Source organism: Drosophila takahashii, chromosome X, assembly GCF_030179915.1.
Source record: "Drosophila takahashii strain IR98-3 E-12201 chromosome X, DtakHiC1v2, whole genome shotgun sequence".
Lineage (NCBI taxonomy): Eukaryota > Metazoa > Arthropoda > Insecta > Diptera > Drosophilidae > Drosophila > Drosophila takahashii.
In genome coordinates this window covers 15099088-15117726 of record NC_091683.1, presented here as the reverse complement: position 1 = coordinate 15117726, position 18639 = coordinate 15099088, and the positions used below count along the sequence as shown (strand labels likewise).

Below are 18639 nucleotides of genomic sequence, written 5' to 3'. Positions count from 1 at the left end.
TGTGTATATACAGTAAAGTAATACTTATTATTCTTCTTCAGATTTTTATCTTACTAATTTTATTTCCCTTACAATAAATTGTTCCCCTTTTGCAGAAACTTGCACCTATTTAAATTTCAGCCAATACAATGTAGTTACTATTTATAATCGACAGCGAAATAAATAAAAAAAAACTTGTACAACTTTTACAACTAAATTTTATCGTATAGAAAATAATAGACAGATTTCCTATATCTGTATATTTTGAACATTTTCAAAAAAAGGCAATAAAAATATAATAAAAATAGCAAACATTCTGCGGAGCTTAAATCTGCTTTCACGGATTGGAAATAAGCTCGAACTGCAGCGCACTGCGTTCGGTGGATTGTTTGCATTTGTTTATTTGCCGCTGCTGCAGGATGCAGGATGAAGGATGCAGGATGCCAGCTGCTGCCCAGACACCAGTTTCAAATATTCAGGAGCGATGGTGAGGCAGCCCCAGAAAACCTTTAAATAAAAATTGTCAGAAAATAAATTTTAATTTGTGACATTGGCCATGGGGCAGGCGAAAATGGATTGAACGATTGGATGGCCAGGAGGATGGCCAGAATGGCCGGGATGCCCAGGAGCAGTTAACAAAAGGACATAAAAATGGAGGAAGCACTGCAACGGCCATCAAGGCTAACGATATTGTGACAGGTTATCGATATTGTCGCAAACTCGAATGGCTGACAATCGAGTGGTGCTGTGGAATTGGTCAATTACTTAACTGCCAGGGAAATCGGTTTGCTTCTTGATTGCAATTCTGAAGTGTACTCGTTGTCGGTTCTCGATTGTTGTGCAGTTGTCGCCCCTTAAAAAATACACATTTTTTTGTTTGGCATTTGTGCGAGGTGTTTCTGGATTTTTTTCTGCAAGTTTACACAGAATCAATGGGAAGATGGGAAATGGAAATAAATATTAAAAATATTGTGGAAAACTAAAAGGAAATAAAACGTGAAATAAATTTATATTCCCCTCTTTTAAACTGAATTCTTTCAGTTTCTTGAATAAAAAGTTATGATTTATCCATAATATTCCTAAAACTCTGTACAAATAACGTGGATATGTTTTAGTAGCCAAAAGTGCCCCTAAATGGCTTTCCAACTGAGCTGAATACGGGAATACGGGTTGCGCATTCTTTTTCCATTGTCTATTGGAAAACTTGGTATTCAACTCTTTGCTAGCCTCGGGGGCGGGGAATCGGGAAAGGAATCGGAATCGGTTGAAAATTAAACATAATCATGTGCAACATAAATATGCAAGTGGAGTGCGGGTCTCCGCATTCCACATCCCGGCGTGCTATTGATATTTGGCCAAAAGGAGCAGGAGCATGAGGAACAACCGCTGGAGTCGCAGAAGCCACCAAAGCAAAAGCAGCAGCGACTGGCAAAGTTTGCATAGCAAACAATGTGCACTTCTCCTGCAAAACACACCCTATACACACCATACTATGCTATACTATATATACTACACACACAGCCTGTTCGTTAGAGTGGCAAATCAAACAGTTCCCCCGCATCACCATCACCATCGCCCGATGAATATGTTTATGCCAGTTGGCATTGCAATAACTTCATAAATATGCAGTGCAGACGGCAGAAGGCAGACTGCAGCAGTCGAAGCTGGCTGAATTTCTGAATTTCAGCATTTAAATTCAAACTGCGGCAACAAAGTCGAATTTAATGCCGGCCGAACAAGGCAGAACAATGCAATTATGATTCGGCTGTCAATTAAATGGCAAATTTACAGCACTTCAAGTGCAGTGGCAGCCGAGATGCGGTGAAGGGGGCTCGTACTCCCCCTCCCACAACCGAATGGAATAAGCATAAAATAAAATCATATAAAATATCAATAAAGCACACAAATTTATTGCAGAAACATACACGGCAAAAGTGAGCAGTTAAGCATCCTGCAGGAGCCTCTGACTGCAGGCTCTCATCTTCCGATTCTCGTTTGCTTGTACCCTTTTGAAGGCTCTTCTGTGTTTCGATTTTTAGTTGACTAATCTCTGCTTTTTTGATTTAATTTTTAAAATGTTGAAATACATTTTAATAAAAATTGTTTATTAATAAGAAAAATGTATTTTATTCTTATCATTTTAAATAGGCAATAGTTTAGCCTTAATTGTTCTATTTGTTTGTATTAAATATATGTTATTATTAAGGAAATATATTTTATTCGTTTCATTTTAAATTGGCAATACAAAGTATTTTGTTATTTTTTTCAACATGTTAACTAGTAGTATTTGTTTAAAAAAAAATGTAATATTGAGACTTGCCTTTTTTGTAACAATTTAAATATAATATAATACAAAAAATGATTTTTAATTTAAATAATCCCTTAATTAGGGTATAAACAGCTTCGCTTCCTTTGGGTTGACTTCCTTTTATTTGTGTTGCAGTTGGGAAATACTCGTAAATAAAATACTCTCCATGTCTCCACCCCCCTTTTGGCACCCCCCAGGATTTTCCCCGATTTTCCTTCCTTTGGTTGGGCCAGCGGCAAAACGATGACGAGCTGACGATGTCGTTGTAAATACCATAAAGAAAATCGTTGCCGACGTGCGGTGTCCGTGTCTGTGTGAGTCCTGCGAGTTCTACGAGTGTACGTGTATGTGTGTACTTGGCTGTCTGGAAGGAGTTGGCCAGAAAGGAGCAACAGCAGCAGCAGCCAGCCGGCAGGAAGCCCTGCGAAATGTTATTTATTGGAATTGTGTAATAAATGTGACCGAAAGTGCACTCGACGTAAACGAAATGTTGCATGCCACATCCTCTCTTTCTCTCCATCTTTTCCAAAGGACTCTTCGTTGCATTAGGAGCCGCCAAATGATGCAAATGAAGGTGGACTCGGCGGCCAGGACATATGCGCATCCAAATGACCATTATCCATTATCCTTTTGCTTTGCCATATGTCTGTGTGTGGGCTTTCAGTCCAAGGGGTCTCATAACAGGACAGAGATCTTCATTATCTGGCAGCCTCCATTACAATTTGCCTCAAAAACCTGAATGTATAATCTTCTTCCTGTACGAATTCATTTGACATTTGGGTCAAAATATACTGTTTCATACTTTTAGACACATATGCTATGATTTATAAGTGATTTCACACTTTAAATAAAAAAAGACCCAATATAAAATATCTTCCCATTTTAGGCTGTGTTAAATTTTGTAAATTTATTCACTACCTCAGCAGAGCTTTAAGCCTTCAAAGAAGTGAGTTTCCTTCCTTTCCTACTCCTTCAGTGCTTCCAGGGCCCCCACTTAATTCGTTGAAAATAAAATACTGCCCCCATCAATCAATCAATCAATACGTGCTGATGTAAGCAAATAATCCAGTACAAAATTGAGACGTCACGCTTGATTACCGAACGTAGTCGCAGGACATTTCGAGGATATGCGATGGGGGATATGGGATATGCTATATGCCGGGGGCAATGTGTGCGACCATTTCGTATGATCGGACAGAACCGACAGATTGGAAGCTATATGCACGCTTATGCTTATGGCTACGTGATCGCCCAGTTAGGAGGGCGACTATAATGGAGGACTCGACGCGACTCCTCGCAATTTGTGTGTCGGGGCATTTGCATCCGCATTTACATTTACATTCACATCCACAAGGAAGAAGTGTGGGCACACACACAACCACAAAGCACTCGGCAAAACTCAGCCGGCGACCCTTGGCCAAAAATACCACCCACACCCAACGTTGCTCAATTGGCTCTGTTTCTAGCCAAATATTAAAAGATATATTTAAGTTATTACTTGGGAAAACCTTGTAAAATATTGGCGATTTCTTATTGAAATTTTGTAAAATTTTAACATAATTTCATCTATAATGAATACTACTATAAACAAGTTAAATAATTATTTATTCCTTTAATAATTTATTTTTATTAGAATATATCTACGTTTTTTAAGTTTCTCCTTATTTTGTTTTTTGTCTTCTATTGTTTTTCCCAAAGTAAACAAATTTATGTTGAAAAATAAGAGTACATTTTTTTATCACTAAATAATTATATTACAATATTTCCAAGTTTTTCAAGTTGCTTTCAACAATTTAACAGTCTTCGTTACAATAAATTTTTTCTATTACCAGTATTTTAAAATCTGGAAAATATTCAACAAATTTGTTTAAACGTTTGGGATAATAAATATTCAAATTTAAATTTAAAACGGCTCGTTTAAGCACCTTTTCTTATTTATGGTCGACAGCACTGGGCTCTCCACATGTCCAGCTGCATTGGAAAATCCAAACCCCCACCCACAACTTTCCTTCTGCGTCACACACACACATATGGCACCTTTGCTTTGTCCCGAAAATTTTCATCGATTTGATTTATATGCAAAATATTTAAATTTTATTGCCCGTTTGCATATGGGCCAGACGGACGGACATTTAGACAGACGGAGAGTCAGGACCCAGGAGGCTTAAGTGAGATCGATAGTTATAGTTGGGAAAACACACACACACACGGCCGCACACATACGAGAAAAGTCGGAAAAACAGCTGAGGTTGTGAAGATAATTTATGCAGCTTTCGGTAATATTGAAAACGAAATTTAAATGCAAACAAGGGAAAGTGTTGGAAAAGCCAGTTTTGTTAACCCAACCTCGGACCTCGGACCCGGTTTCCACCTGTTTTCCTTTTCCTTTCCCTTTGTGTTTGTTTTGTTTGTGTTTTTGGGAAAATTTCGGTTATTTGGGGGGGGTAAAAATGGAAAATAGCCAGGCTATTAAATGCCATCGAATCTCGGAGGAGATGGGCTCTTCAAATGCAGCTAATGAGGGGCCTCCTTTTCCGCTTTTCGTGTCGCCAACTTGCAACTTTCCACATTTTTCATTATGTCGCAGACAAGGCGCAAATGAAAAGGAGCTGGAAAATGGAAAGGGGGGAGGCCCGAACGGCCGGGGGGCGTGGGAGGCGTGTCAGAAATTATGTTGATTGTTTGCTCTAGCCAAGGAAATAATTAAGCAAGACATGGCAGCAACGGAGACACGGGCAAGAAACCCGAGCATATTTCGCTGGCGCCAAGTCAAAAATATATATAAACCGAATATATCTATGCTTTTACTGCACAGCACAAAAATAAGTGTGTATTTTATTTCTAAATTGAAAAATATATATCTATATAATTATATATCCATTTAAATGTCTTATTTTTTCTATAAGAAAGCAAAAGAAATTAAATATTTTTGCAGCATTTTAAAATTTGATTTATTGTTATTATTTTTGTATTGTTTATTTATTTTTTTAGCTATTATAAATTTATTTACATTTTTTATAAGAAAACCAAAAAAAAATGATTGTTTTTGCAGCTCTTTTATATTTCATTTAATGTTATTATTTTGTTATTTTTATTCCTTTTCTTGATTTATTATATTTTTGCAATTTTTTTAAAAATGTAATTTTTTGTTATTATTTCTGTGTTTATTTAAATATTTATTGTTGTTTTGGCACTACATTTAATTTGTTTTTAGTGCACGTACTCTCCTATCGGGCTGCAAAAACAAATTCCGAAATTGTCAACAGCTTTTTGTGAGTCACTGTGTGTGCGTTGCGTTGGTTTTTTGTTGCTGCTCCAAGTTAATCTAATTAGTGTGCCACTTGGAGCTGCAGTTTTGATTTACATTTCGAGCTGCCACTGGAAATTAGCCAGGGAAAGTCGGCCTTTCCCCCTGATTTTCCCACCCCCTCAAAAATTTCGCCACCCAAAAGTTTTACTAATTTCCGCACAATTCGCTCAAAATGTTCAAATGTTCGAAATAGATCGCTGGCCATCGCCCCGTTTTTGGCTTTGAATGCTGGGCATTATTTCGGTTCGATTTCGGTTCACTTTATCGCATTTCATTAGCGGCAAACTGCGATTCCAATTTCCAATTTACCATTTCCATTTGGGTTTTCGGACTGGCATTTAACAATTTGGCGATGCCTTTTCGCCACCCCCTCCCAATTGTTCTCCTTCTAATTCCAGCTTCCAATGGGATTTTATTTATTTATTACGTATACGTAGAATGTCGAAACGAAGCGCGTTCCTTTGTCCTCGGCGGTCCCTTTGTTTGGCCAACCGGGCAACTGGGCAAATATTTGGCCAACGAAAAGCGGGGGCCGCAAAGGCAGTTCCCTTGATAAGCGATAAGCCTCGTCTCGCCAGGGCCATGAATAAATTAGTTTGGCAGCCCCAGAAGAATTTGGTCAGCAGTTGGTCAAGAAAACATCATAATTTTCGGGGAAGCTTTTTTGAAAAAATTGGGTTTTTGTTATAACTTATAGCAAAAAGAAAAAGTGAGAAAATCATATTTTTACAAAAACCACAGGCTCACTGTTTTTTATGGTTTTCACCAAAATCAATTTTTTTTAAAATAAGTAAGCAGTGATATTTTTGTCATGCCCACATTCAGCAGTCAGTTGACAATTCCCTTCAGTTATAACCAGAACTCCGTCGACTCAACAACGAAATCGAAAAATTATTTATTTTCCTAGTGCATTTTTACTTCAAGAACTTCATTGGTTGGTAGGCAAAAGAAAAAGCTAATAAAACAAGGTATTATTTTAACCTTTTTTAGAACAATCATGAGTATTCCCGAGAATCCAGAGATGAATATAGAGGGGGAGGCAACTTTGCGAGCACAGAGATATACATGGGATGAGTTTTGCGGGGTGGTGGGCGGCTTTGCCGTGCCCCGCTTCGTGTGGCAATTGATCCTGTGCCGCGATCTCAGACTCAGTGGCCTCTGGTTGTTCCTCGGACTCGTGGTCATCGACTTCCTGACCAGTCACTCGCTGCCCCAGCTGCTGGGCATGGCGGGCCTGATGCTCCTGGTCCATCTGCTGATCTACTCGGCCATCCGGCCATACGTGCGCTTTCTGCCCTACGAGGAGCTGCTGGATTGCCGGATCAATGTATCGAAGTCGCTGGACCTGGGCGTCCGTGTGGTCGGCCAGGTGGCCAACTGCATCAACCGCTCGGTGGCCACCGCTCAGTTCCTCCTCCTCGGAACGGACCTGCAGGCCAGCCTCCTGCTGCTGTTCGTCCTGATGGAGGTGCGCGCCATCCTCTGCTGGATAAACCTCTCCACGCTGATTAAGATCGGTAGGTATCCTTAAAAAAGCGTGGTCCTAGAATAGCTTCTACATTCCTATAAAAAACTGGTTAAAAAAGTAATTAATTTTTCCTTTCTTTTTAATTAAGCTGTTAATATTTAAAAACATTTTTATGAAGTAATATTTAACTTTCGATTTTCCCCACAGCCTACTGTCTGGCGATTGTTGTTCCAAAATTGTGGGAGGCTTTCCTTCTTTGGATGGACTCACGGGGTTTAAATAATCCTTACCTGATCGCACTCCTGAAGGAAGTTTTCAGCAGGGAATTTATTTTTGAGTGCCTGGAGCAGCTGGCCATGGAGGTGCAACTGTACAGTGCCAAGTATTTTGAACTGGAAGCGGAGAAAACGGAACCCGAGGGAGCTAATAGTGGGGAAATCCAGGTGGCAGATGTCGATACCACTGGCGATGAGATGTCGATGGAAAGTGGCGAGGAAATTCAAGTGGCAGTGGTCGATAGGACTGGCCAAGACTAAGAATCGGCAGACTATCAAACGTATTTGGTTTTCTTTATTTCTGGTTAAATATGTTCAACGTTTCCATTCAATCCAAATACACATACTCAAAAGACACACACTACACATCGAAGCCAATTGAAACCACTGAAGTTATAGTTACTAACAACTTACGCCATAAAACACGATAAAATATAAATACACTCATTACACACAAGAAATTAATCTTATGTTTTTAATTACTTTATTTTGATTTATTATTTTATCTTTATTTAATATGAACCTCTTCTGGTCACTCTAATTCCCAAAATGTTAATGCGAAATCTAAATTATTTGAAATGGGGCGCGCGAACCTTTTTCCGTTTTATAAATGACTTGTGAAGAAGGTGGCGTTTCTGACCCTATAATGTATAAATTCTTGATCCGATCACTAGCCTAGCCATGTCCATCCATCCGTCTGTCCGTTTTATATTTAATATTTTTTATAAAAAGCACTTAAAATTATAATAACATTTCTCTGCTATTTTATTTGGGTAACATGATTTATTTGTATTTTATTTTCATGTATCTTGGATTTCTGATTCCAAACCAGATTGTTAAGAGCTCGAAATGGTGTGTGATTTTTGGCGTGAAAATTAATTAAAGCCTCCTGCTTTTCCTGGTTTTCCGCGCCCCACTTGCGGGCGATAAAAATCGCGCCCCGAACGTGACAAACGACGATGAAGTTGAAGGCGCCGAAGGCAAACAAGCATACGACCCGCCGATGATGCGGGTGTCATTGTTATGGAAAGTGGGTGGCGGCAGTGGGTGGTAGTGGGTGGTGGCAACGCAGCCTTGCCGGTGGTTAATCATTAAAGCCGCCTCCCCAGGCCAATGGCTCAAGATGGTCAGATTTATTCATTAGCGGGCTGTTTTGGGGGGCTGCGAAATCACTGTGGGCCACTGGGGGCATTAAAAATTTACCGAGCTCTCGCCAGGAAGTACACGAAAATCGAAGGAGACAAGGGAGGGGGCGGAAGGGGGTGGCGAAAGGGGGCAAAAGGCGACAGGAAGTGGGTGAAAATTGGGCAAAAGGAGCGAGAGGGAAAGCCCTTTTCTTCTTGCAATTTGCACTCAATTGCAATTTCCGTTCGCCGCTGCCATTTGCTACGTGGCTGCCACGTGAAAAGCCATCCCTCCCCTATCCCCTTTCCCTCCTCCACTGCTTTTCCACTACGCCCCTGCCTACGTGCTGAGCGGCGCAAAACGCGCAGAAATTTGTTTTGCCATTTTGTTTAGTTGTTAGTTGTTGCTGCGGCGGTCGGCCCTTCCTCTTGGCCCTCCCCCTGCTGTTTTTTTAAATATCAATATAAAACGTGACAGAATGGACTTTTGCCTCGACAAAGCTCAGGAAGCACCGCGGATGAGAGGCAGGATCGTACACTTGGGAAATCCCAGGTTCATTTTGTTTTGTATTATTTTTATTTTCATAAAAATAAAAACCATGCTTGGATCTTAAAGGTTAATTAAAAATAAAAACAATATTACTATAAATAATTTACCATTTATTTTATAAATATTATTTTCTTTAATAATAAGAAAATGGTTCAAGAAAATTCTTTATGTTTTCGTTTTTATAAATATTGTATTACTATTATAATTATAATTATTTTATATTATAATTATTCGTGTTTGGAAATTTGAAATTTAATAATTTGTATGCGAATATCAGATACCCATTACTTCTTTTGCCGAGTGCACCGTTTAAAGGAAATCTGGGCAACAGGGAACAGAATTTCCGTAAGCGGTTTAACTGCCCGGCGATGGGCAGGCATAAGTAGGCGGCGGGCGGTGGGAAAAGGGGCGGGTTCACGCATTATAATCCGTTTATGGACGTCACCCCGTACGAAATCTGTGCTGAAATCCAAGGAAACGGGAGCCGACTTAGCTGTCCCTCAGAAAATTGTGGAATTAGTCGAGGATGTCGGTTAGCCAGGTGGACAGGCAGACAGGCAGGAATCGGGAATCAGGTGGGCAGGAGACGGTTAAGGTCCTTTACGCATAATATTTATTTTCTCTAATTTAAGAATAAATAAGGATAAATATCTAAAGGAGCTTTAGAATAGATTTTACCCCATAAAGATTTAAAATATATTTCATATACATTTTGTAATCCCATTTATTTATATATAACTATTTATTAAATATTTTTTGGGGGACACCAAAACTTGGGGAGTATCCTGTACTTGGTCCTTTGAAATTAAAGCTGCTGCCACTGTGCAGCGGAGCATTGGGAAAATGATGCCCCGGGCCAGGAGAAAGACGGCGATGATGATGATGATGCTTCCAATTGCAGTTTCAATTCCAAAAGGCATATGCGGTTCCCCTTGGCTGCCATCGGGGGGTCGTCGCTTCTTCGGCTCGGCCAAATGGACTCACGGTCGATGACGCCGCCTTTCAGAAGGACTCCCCACTATTCCCGTTTGAATGGCAGTGGAAAATCAGACAGAGGCTTCCCCGGTTTCCATGGCACTGCATTGTGTGCATATACAGTATATACTATATAGGGAAAATCCCGAGAGTGGTGGTATACTGAAAATTGCATTCAGCGAGTGTTTTATGGCCATGTTCGGCACTCCGACTGCAACTGCAACTGCTTTATGAATGCATAATTTTATTATGCACAAATTCTATTTACAGCGTGACACGTTGCGTGAACGGTTCATGAGGCGCAAAATGCGAGGGTCGCTTCACAAATTCGTCCGCTCGAATAACCTAATCTTTTTGGGTACTTTTCGATTTCACCTGACTGCTCTCGCCCCCCTTTTTTGATTGTAATTAATATTTGCATTTCAATTGCATTTGCTCTCGCTGTTCTCTGGTCGCCAGTAAAACCGGTTTTTGTGGCCGGCGGCCAAATATTTGCCACGCCCCCCTCCCTTGCCCATGCGTACGCCCCAATTATCACATATGGCGGGACATTGATTAAACATTTAACTGTCCATAAGTATTTTAATAACTATTTCGGCGCCCGAAAAACAATTTCCCAGCGGCTAATTGTGGGTGTTTAGTGGGCTTTGGTCGTTGTTTGCCAGCCCAAACCAACCGAAAGTCAACCAAATGGAAAGAAACAACAGGCGAGGATTGAGTTCGGTTTTACAGTGTGGCAAAAAAAGTGTGAATTAACAAATGTAATAACTTTAATGCGTTTCCAATATTTTCTAAATATTTTACGCACTTGACTTACTATTTTAAAAATATTTTAAAACAAATGTAATAAATTCAATGCTTTGCCATTATTATCTAAATATTCTACCCACCTAATTTAATATGTTTAAAATGCTTTACAACAAATGTTATAACCCCAAGCCCTTGACAATATTTTCTTAATATTTTGTCTATTTTTTTTTTTAATATTTTTGTATCTAAAGATTTTATGAGCTTGAAAACACTTAAAGGAAACTTTACAGAGATATGAACATACAAATTCTTAGATATAACTATTTTTTAGCAGTGTAGGGAGTCCATGGGCATCTGGTTATGGCACCCGGCGATGATTGCTTCCCTCAGGGCGCTCAGCATCGACATTGACATGGTCCAGTGCGTATAAATCAACAGCTGCAGCAGGTTTTCCAACTGAGAGAAAGGCGAGAAGGAGGGGTTGAAACGGGGACAGCAGCTGGCAGCGGGTTAAAAATCTTTTCAAGTGGTCAACGGACGCAAATCCCTGTCCCAGCATCCCCACATCCTGTATCCTACATCCCGCATCCTTGTGCCTTTGCGGTTGAATTAAGACAAACAAAAGGCACTGGCTGAGGACTGGGAAGTGGAGAGGGAGAGCTCTGCTTAGATTACGCATACGCCGTGTTGAGCAGTGGGTCCTTTGGGTTTGGGTTTGGGGAAAGCGGGAAATGGGGAAATGGGGTCGAGAAAAGAAAGTGCAACACACATGCACGAAGCAACAGAAGCAGCAGCAGAAACAGAATATGGACAAGGAGTTGGAGTTGCAGAATGGAGAATGGAAAGGACCTGGAGTGGCAGGACAAAAATGAAAAAGGGCAAACGCAAAATGTAAATGGGCTTTTCACAAAATGAATATTAAATTGCAAGTGGGGTGAAAGCAAAAAGGCAGCGGAAGGGGAAGGGGAAGCGGCTTAGCCAAAGGGTGTTAGACATGTCTGAGCCGACATTAACATGGCCCAAACACCAGAACCAAACCCCAAGTCCAATCCCAAAACGAAACCCAAGTAGAAGCCAAAGCCGAAGCCTCCAATCTCCAATGCTTAGCAGCTCTTTGCGGTTTTCCTAGTCCACATATTCATTTTCTAGTCATTTTCTTTTGTGGTCGACGTGAATATGATTATCGCCCTGATTGGGAAAACTGGGAAATCTGACAGCCCAAAGAACCATATTTTTGACACCCTTTTTACTGTACTTTCTGGGTAATGGATAAGTAATGGGTTTCCATTACTTTTCGTAACATTTAATTTTTGGTGATCATTTTATTTATTTTTTATAAATTTTTTGCTATAATAAAAATATCAAATTTTTATCAAAAATCAAGATACCAAAATTTACGATACCCTTATATCGTTTAATTTCAATAATATTCCAGCTATATACATTTAAATTATAATCTTTTTGTGGCACTACCTTGAGTACCATCAATTTAATTTGACACAATTAAGAAGATTGAATAATTGCGAACTGGTTGGCCTAATGAGCTTATGGTAGCGAGCATATCTCGCGATTATTTGTGAAAGTAGCTGAAAGTTGCTCCTTCGGCGAATGCTAATCCCAATTAGAAACCGCAGCCCGACTAATTAGCATTGGGGGAATCTCGGATATCCGACTTGTTTTGTGGCTGTTTTCCCAGATAGATGAGGATTTTGTGCACTTTCCTGGAAACGCCCAGGAAAAGTCTCTCTCTCTATTTCCGAACAACCAACCGCCCCTCCCCTTCCCTTCCCTGCCGCCTACTTATATGACATGGCATATGCATTGTTTTCAAAATGATTTGCGGTTCTAATTTTTCGCACAGAGGCGGCGGCTGAAAAAGGGGGATGGGTGAAGCAAAGGGGGCCGTATACTTTGTCGTCGTTTCTTATTTTTGTGGCTTTTGCTGCACAACTTGAACAGAGGCCCCCGCCACGCCCCCTTTTCCCATTACCACTCCATTTACGCCCCCTTTTCCAATCCCTTTCCGAAGTCCACAAAAGTGTGCAGCAAGTAAGATGCCACCACAAACCGCATGCAGCTTCAGTCGCTTCCAACTATTGCATCTTCCTTGGAAGCGAGTGCACTGAAAAAAATGTAGAAAAAATTATGACCACTCTTGGGATTGCTACCTATTTATTTATATTTATCCTAAAATACATTTAGTATTTTATTTGTAGGTTAAATTTACCATTTATTATCTTTCCACACTTGAGCCCTCTTTGTTTCTCGCAGTGCACCTTTGTGCCCTGCTCATTTTATGTGTTTCTTGAGCTGAGGCGCCAAAACAAAGCAGAAACTTCGCTTGGTTCAACATTTCAACTGCTTGGAAATTTATTCATTCCCATTCCTTCTATGCCGTTTATGCCATCTGCATCTCCGTCTTCATTTGTCTGCCGTTTTGTATTTGAGCATTTCGGTATTTGAGTTCCGCCCCGATGCCACGCCCCCACCGCCTACAGTCCCTGCTAAATGCCACACAAAAACTTTGTCGAGCAAATAAGTAAATTTTTAATTGAAACTCACATGAGAAACAGCAAAGGCGCAAAACGAAACGAAATTTGATAATTCAAATGGCAGAACATTTAATATTTGATGTTGGCTCACACCTCCTGCGCTCCGGTGCTGCTACGAATTTAATTTCATTTGTCGAAATCAATTAAAATGCCTTTCAAAATTTATCACCTGCAAAAACGGACGATTTGCGAAAATTGGACTCGGCTCCTTTCGCCCTCGAGTGCCTCAATTACTCTCCGGCCAACTTCAACTGCAGGCGAATGCAAAAGTTTTCGTCCTGCGTCCTTTCAACCTCCTTGCCTTGGCCAAAGTTAACAAATTTTTTCTGTGCCTCTGCACAAGTTGAGGTAAGTTGTGTACTGAAGTCGAAAGTTTTCCCACACATCGGATGGAAAACGAGGAGGCGAGGAGGATGGGGAGTTGGGCTAAACTGCAAGTTCTGCATGGCAGAGGACAAATATTTTTCAACAACTTCTCAATGCTGCTAGTGGGCTTTGAATTGCAACTAAATTCAAGCTGCAATCGGAGACTTTGAATGGGCCACACAGCTGGGGTGGAAATAGTAGAACAAATTGGGATATCTTTGGGTATTCAAAATTAATTGAAAAATATCTAAAATATTTTACAAATATTAAAACAAATATATTTTGTTTATAATATGATTTTATTATTATTTTTAAAATTTTATTCAAAGCTTTTTCTCTTTTTAAAATATTATTAAACGGTATTTCGCGAGTGTTCAACACTGGCGCAGTTGATTTAAAATTCCAGCAACAGAAATGTTTTTCGGAAATAGCATTGACATTTATTTGTACACTTTTTCGAAAACATTCTACTACCACTATTAAGCTGACCACACCTGTGAAGTGGGTGGCAAAGGGACGAAAGGAAGAGTTTGTTTTGCAAATTTACCCATGTCGTGGTTGCAGTTCTTACTTTAACAATCAGCGTTGACTAAATCAGAGCTGCTCTGTTGATGTTGCAGCTGCATTTGTTGCTGCTGCTGCTGTTGTGATGTTGCTGCTGCGATGTTGTTGCTGCTGATTTATCTGGCGGGTGCGCCAAACGCATGTAAACAAGCGTCGGGCAGGCATGTGTTTTTCCAGCACACCCAGTGGAAAAGCCACCCCGGAAAAACCGCCCGCGCGCCATAATGCGCTACTCAATTTGGCAACGAGCTCCTCTGACGTTGCACACATAAGTAGGCAATGCATTTTTCCCATCTGGAGTTGCCACTGCAGCCGATTGGGAAATGTTTTGTTGAGTGAACACTTGAAAAAATTGGCTGTAGTTGGTGCTATTTTATCCTAGGTTTCCATTGCAATCGATCAGTATTTTTGATGCCGAAACAAAGAAAATAATAGTAACGATTTTTTGCGAGAAATTGCCAAAAATTAGGAAACAAAAAAAGGATTACGATCTTATTTAGCACCAGCAATTGGAATTGAGAATGTTTACACAAAAAGAAAAAGGGTATCTTACCCCCCATTTTTAACACTATTTTCTCCCTGTGTGTGAGTGTGTCACTACCATTTCTCTATTACCCTTATTTTTAGCCATGCGCACACATATACACACATATATACATTGACGATTGTGTGTTGGTGCTGGCCGCCCTCTAATGGCCACAAATTAAAGACTTCGGACAAAAGCTTAACTTTCATTAATCGCGGCAAATGTCAGTGCACAGATTTCCCGCCAAAAGAGATGGAAAAACAGAGAACGAGGGGTGAGGGTGGGGGAGAAAGTGGGAGAAAGGCCGAGGGGGAGACAATGTGAGAGCGCTGCAGCTACAACAAACTATCAAAATAAATAACAGAACGTGACGGCAACGTAACGTGCCACATTTACCCCCCAGGCCACGCCCCCCTCAAAGCCACTGCCGCCGCCCCCTTTTTGGTGCCACACCCCCTTTTGGACCACCACACGATTGCCACACAAACGAAACTTTTCAGCCACGAAAATTGCACATAAAACTTAATTAGTTTTTTCTCTCTCTGTTTGCCAAGTGTGTGTGTGTGTGTTTCGTGCTGTTTGGTCATTTTTATCATTTGCACTTAATTAATTAAGTTGTAGCATTTTTATTGCCCCACAACAATAGCAGCAACAAGAACAACACGAACAAGACTATATACATAATACACATGTTAAAGAATAGTTGTTGTTAGAATACAAAATGAAAGAGGAGCCAATCGAGAAAATAGCCACGAGAAATATTTGGTCGGACAAACAGGAATTTCATTAAGATTTAGCCAGTAATTCGAAAAAATCTTTGAAAAAGTTTTCCTTAAATGGGAGAAAAAAGAGAAAGAAAACTAATGAAGGCTTTAAATGTATTTACTATTCCTGACACATCTACAAAGATTTCGGAAAAATATAATTGACATTTAGTTGTGTTTATTAATACCTATCGAATTGTAAAAGAAATTTTTCAAATCGAACCATTTATTAAAAAGTTATGATCAAAGAAAATAATAAAAGTTCAAGCAGTGCAAGCAGTCGCATCTCCCTGGTAATGGGTATCTGATAGTCGATGTTTCTTGTGAGTACCCAAAAAAATAGAGTGAATAAAGTGACAACACTTGCGGGTCTTGGATACTTGATTATGAAACCGTAATTGGATTTGCACAAGCAGGGCGGAGCATAAATATATAATGCATACGATATATCGCGGCAAGTAAGTGCCAATAGATATAAAAAATTGATCAACTTGTGCGGAGAAGCGCCATCTAGCGGGCATTTATGCTACGGCTGCCGTAAGCCGTAAGTCGCAAGCCGTAAAAATTAATAGCCAGACGACGATGGGAATGCGAATGGAAATGGGAATGGGAATGGGTATTTGGGAGTGGGTATGTGGGTATGGCTGTTTTCGACCTGGTCGTCGACTTCAAGTACGTGTAATATCAATAAAATTAAGCCGAGACAAGGGCCCAAAAGCCAGACGACCGAGGAGGAGCAGGGGGAGGATGGCCAGAGAGCCTTGCGTGCAATCATAAAAACGCGACAGTGCCAAACAATAAGCTGAAAGCCTCTTACATGTATTTTTATGCCCCACCCACGCCACCACCCACTCAACCAGCCACCGAAACACCCAACCACCGCGATGACGACGCCGCCGTGTCGCTTCTAATGCGACTTGAAAAGTCAACGACATCCGCAACGGAACGAGGCGGGAATGGGTTAAGGGTGATGGTCTAGAGGGGCACGGAGGGGTTAAGGGTTTGAGGGTTTAAGGGGAGGCACCGAGAGCGAAAGGCTTCTAAATGCGGCGTGCATTGTTTTGCCCTGAAGGAGCTGCCAGCCAGCTGAAATCCCAGCCCCGAACCAAAAGTCCTGGTCCTCGATCTGCACCACCCACTGACTGGCTATGGGTGGTGCAGGTGCACAGTGGTGCAGGATTGCAGGAAATCAAATGCGAGACCTTTAAATGTATATAACGCTATTTATTTTATTTAAAAAAATGAAATAAATGAAATAATAAAATATTTCATTTTAAATAACAAAATTGACATTTTAATATTAATTTGGAAAATTCGTAAAGTATTTGCTTAAAATTTAGCAGTTAATTTAAAACATTTTTCCTTTCATTTGGAAATCACATAGTGGAGTTTTAAATATATTCAATAAAGATTATTATATTTACTTTTTTTTAAATATCTAATTACATTCTACAAACTATGATATCTTTTAAATAGTTCAACCAATACCAAAATATATTATATTTAAAATTTTGATAATAAAATACAATCTGCTTCCAAAATGTATTTTCTTAAAATGCAGACGAAAGTTTTAAGTATTTGGATTTATTTTACAAATCTAAAAAGCTTTTTACAAAAACTAATGATTTCGCTCTCAAGGCTTGCATAAGCTTAGAATTTAGATGCCTTCGGGGCACACAAAACTGAATGGCCTCGATCGAATGGAAAAGGAAAACATGATTACAACTACGATAACTTCAAATTTAGCTGCTGGCATTGGCCTGCTGTTGGTTGGCGCCGGGGAAGCCAAAGCCCGGCGCAGAGTTAAAATCGCCGGATCCTGCGGCAGCTCCAGTTCCGGTTTGAGGTGCAGATTTCGCTATCGGTTCAACTACAGATACCTTTTCAAATGCAAAGACATCGCTGGGCCCTTGATAATCGGCCTGCGACTGGGGATCAAAGTTGCGGAACTGCTCCGCGGAGATGCGGGTGAACAGGATGCCCACGCCCTCGATCATCGAGAGCAGGCATCCGCCCAAGATGGCGCTTCCGAACATCGCGGCCACTCCGTTGCGCGCGGAGAGAATACCGCCGGTCATGGCACCACTGATGATCGAGTTCCAGGGGTCCTCTTTCTTGCGCAGATGCACCAGGGTGCAGTCCACCATGCTGAAGACGCAGCCCCACGAGGCGAAGCTGCCGCCCACTGTCGGCGACCTGGCCTTCACGGCGGCCAATCCCCCGGCGAACCGCCGGCCAAAGCCCTGCGGCGCATTCCGGAATCCCTTCAGTCCCTGGAAGAGACCGCCGCCGATGCAGCCCATTGCAAAGGCGCCGCCACAATCGTCGACGATGCGAAAGGGACAGGGTTCACGGTTATACTCCTCCATCTTCGAAATTCGCTATTCTTTTGTCCTCCTACACTATATGTATGATTTGGCCGAAATTGAAAACTTTTAGCTTAATTTGTTGAGTTTTTGCTCTACGCTCGACTTATCACCGGTTCGATGGGGCTTTAAATGATTTTTGGGGGCTACGATGGGAAATTCACCTTATAAAGCGTGAGACGCAGCCTGCTACTAAGCAAAAAAAAAAGTATAGGAATTCAAATTTAATCGGAAAGAACAATGTAGAGATTCTTAGAATTTCCGAACTGTTTTTGTATTTATTATAATTATTTTTGTTTTGGGAACTTTGTTGGGAAGATTTGGGGTGTCCTAAGAATTCCATCTTATAATTATAAATAGTTTTTATTAAATAAAAACATCTCTTAACGAGGTGAAGATCACACCTTTAAATTTTTATTTATTTTAAAGTTTTATTTAAAAGTTTTGATATCAATTTTTAAGGCGAAAAATAATTACACACGCCTCTAAATAAACTTTCACAAATTTTCTTATTTGCACGCTGCGCTTCGTCACTACACGTACTTCGAAGGCAATGTTAAATATTGCTTATATCTGTAAAACAAAATAATAAACAGGATTTTATGTTTAATTAAAATAGTAATGCGGGTATTCCACTACATTGGTCGGCTCATTCATTAGAACAATTTTTTCTCAGCCTATACGATTTTACGTAGGTGCGAGCAAGACAGATATATGTCAGCTGCAATGAGCAATTAATGAGCAAAATTTTAAAAACCGAAG

General features: G+C 40.4%; 2 protein-coding genes across 3 annotated transcripts; one reads left to right on the top strand and one right to left on the bottom strand.

The window, feature by feature from the left end:
* Window positions 1-6411: 6411 nt before the first annotated feature.
* Window positions 6412-7803, top strand: ccb (central complex broad). 2 transcript variants are annotated; one of them, XM_070219211.1, is made up of 3 exons: window positions 6412-6535; window positions 6588-7114; window positions 7273-7803. In XM_070219211.1, exons 2-3 carry the CDS (start codon window positions 6595-6597, stop codon window positions 7599-7601), a joined length of 849 nt encoding a protein of 282 aa, XP_070075312.1. In that variant the 5' UTR covers window positions 6412-6535; window positions 6588-6594; the 3' UTR covers window positions 7602-7803. The 2 variants fall into 2 exon arrangements, with proteins under 2 accessions (XP_070075312.1, XP_016994941.3); XM_017139452.3 differs by having other exon boundaries at window positions 6429-6531.
* A 9273-nt stretch (window positions 7804-17076) lies between these two features.
* On the bottom strand, window positions 17077-18020 carry LOC108055891 (probable mitochondrial import inner membrane translocase subunit Tim17 1). The gene has a single exon (XM_017139448.3). The coding sequence runs from the start codon at window positions 17878-17880 to the stop codon at window positions 17254-17256; it is 627 nt and encodes a 208-aa protein (XP_016994937.2). The 5' UTR covers window positions 17881-18020; the 3' UTR covers window positions 17077-17253.
* Between the last annotated feature and the right edge of the window lie 619 nt (window positions 18021-18639).

Coding starts and splice junctions, on each gene's coding strand:
- ccb (XM_070219211.1), top strand. CDS start 6,595: ATGAGTATTCCCGAGAATCCAGAGATGAATATAGAGGGGGAGGCAACT. Junction 7,115..7,272: donor CTCCACGCTGATTAAGATCG/GTAGGTATCCTT, acceptor TTTTCCCCACAG/CCTACTGTCTGGCGATTGTT.
- LOC108055891 (XM_017139448.3), bottom strand. CDS start 17,880: ATGGAGGAGTATAACCGTGAACCCTGTCCCTTTCGCATCGTCGACGAT.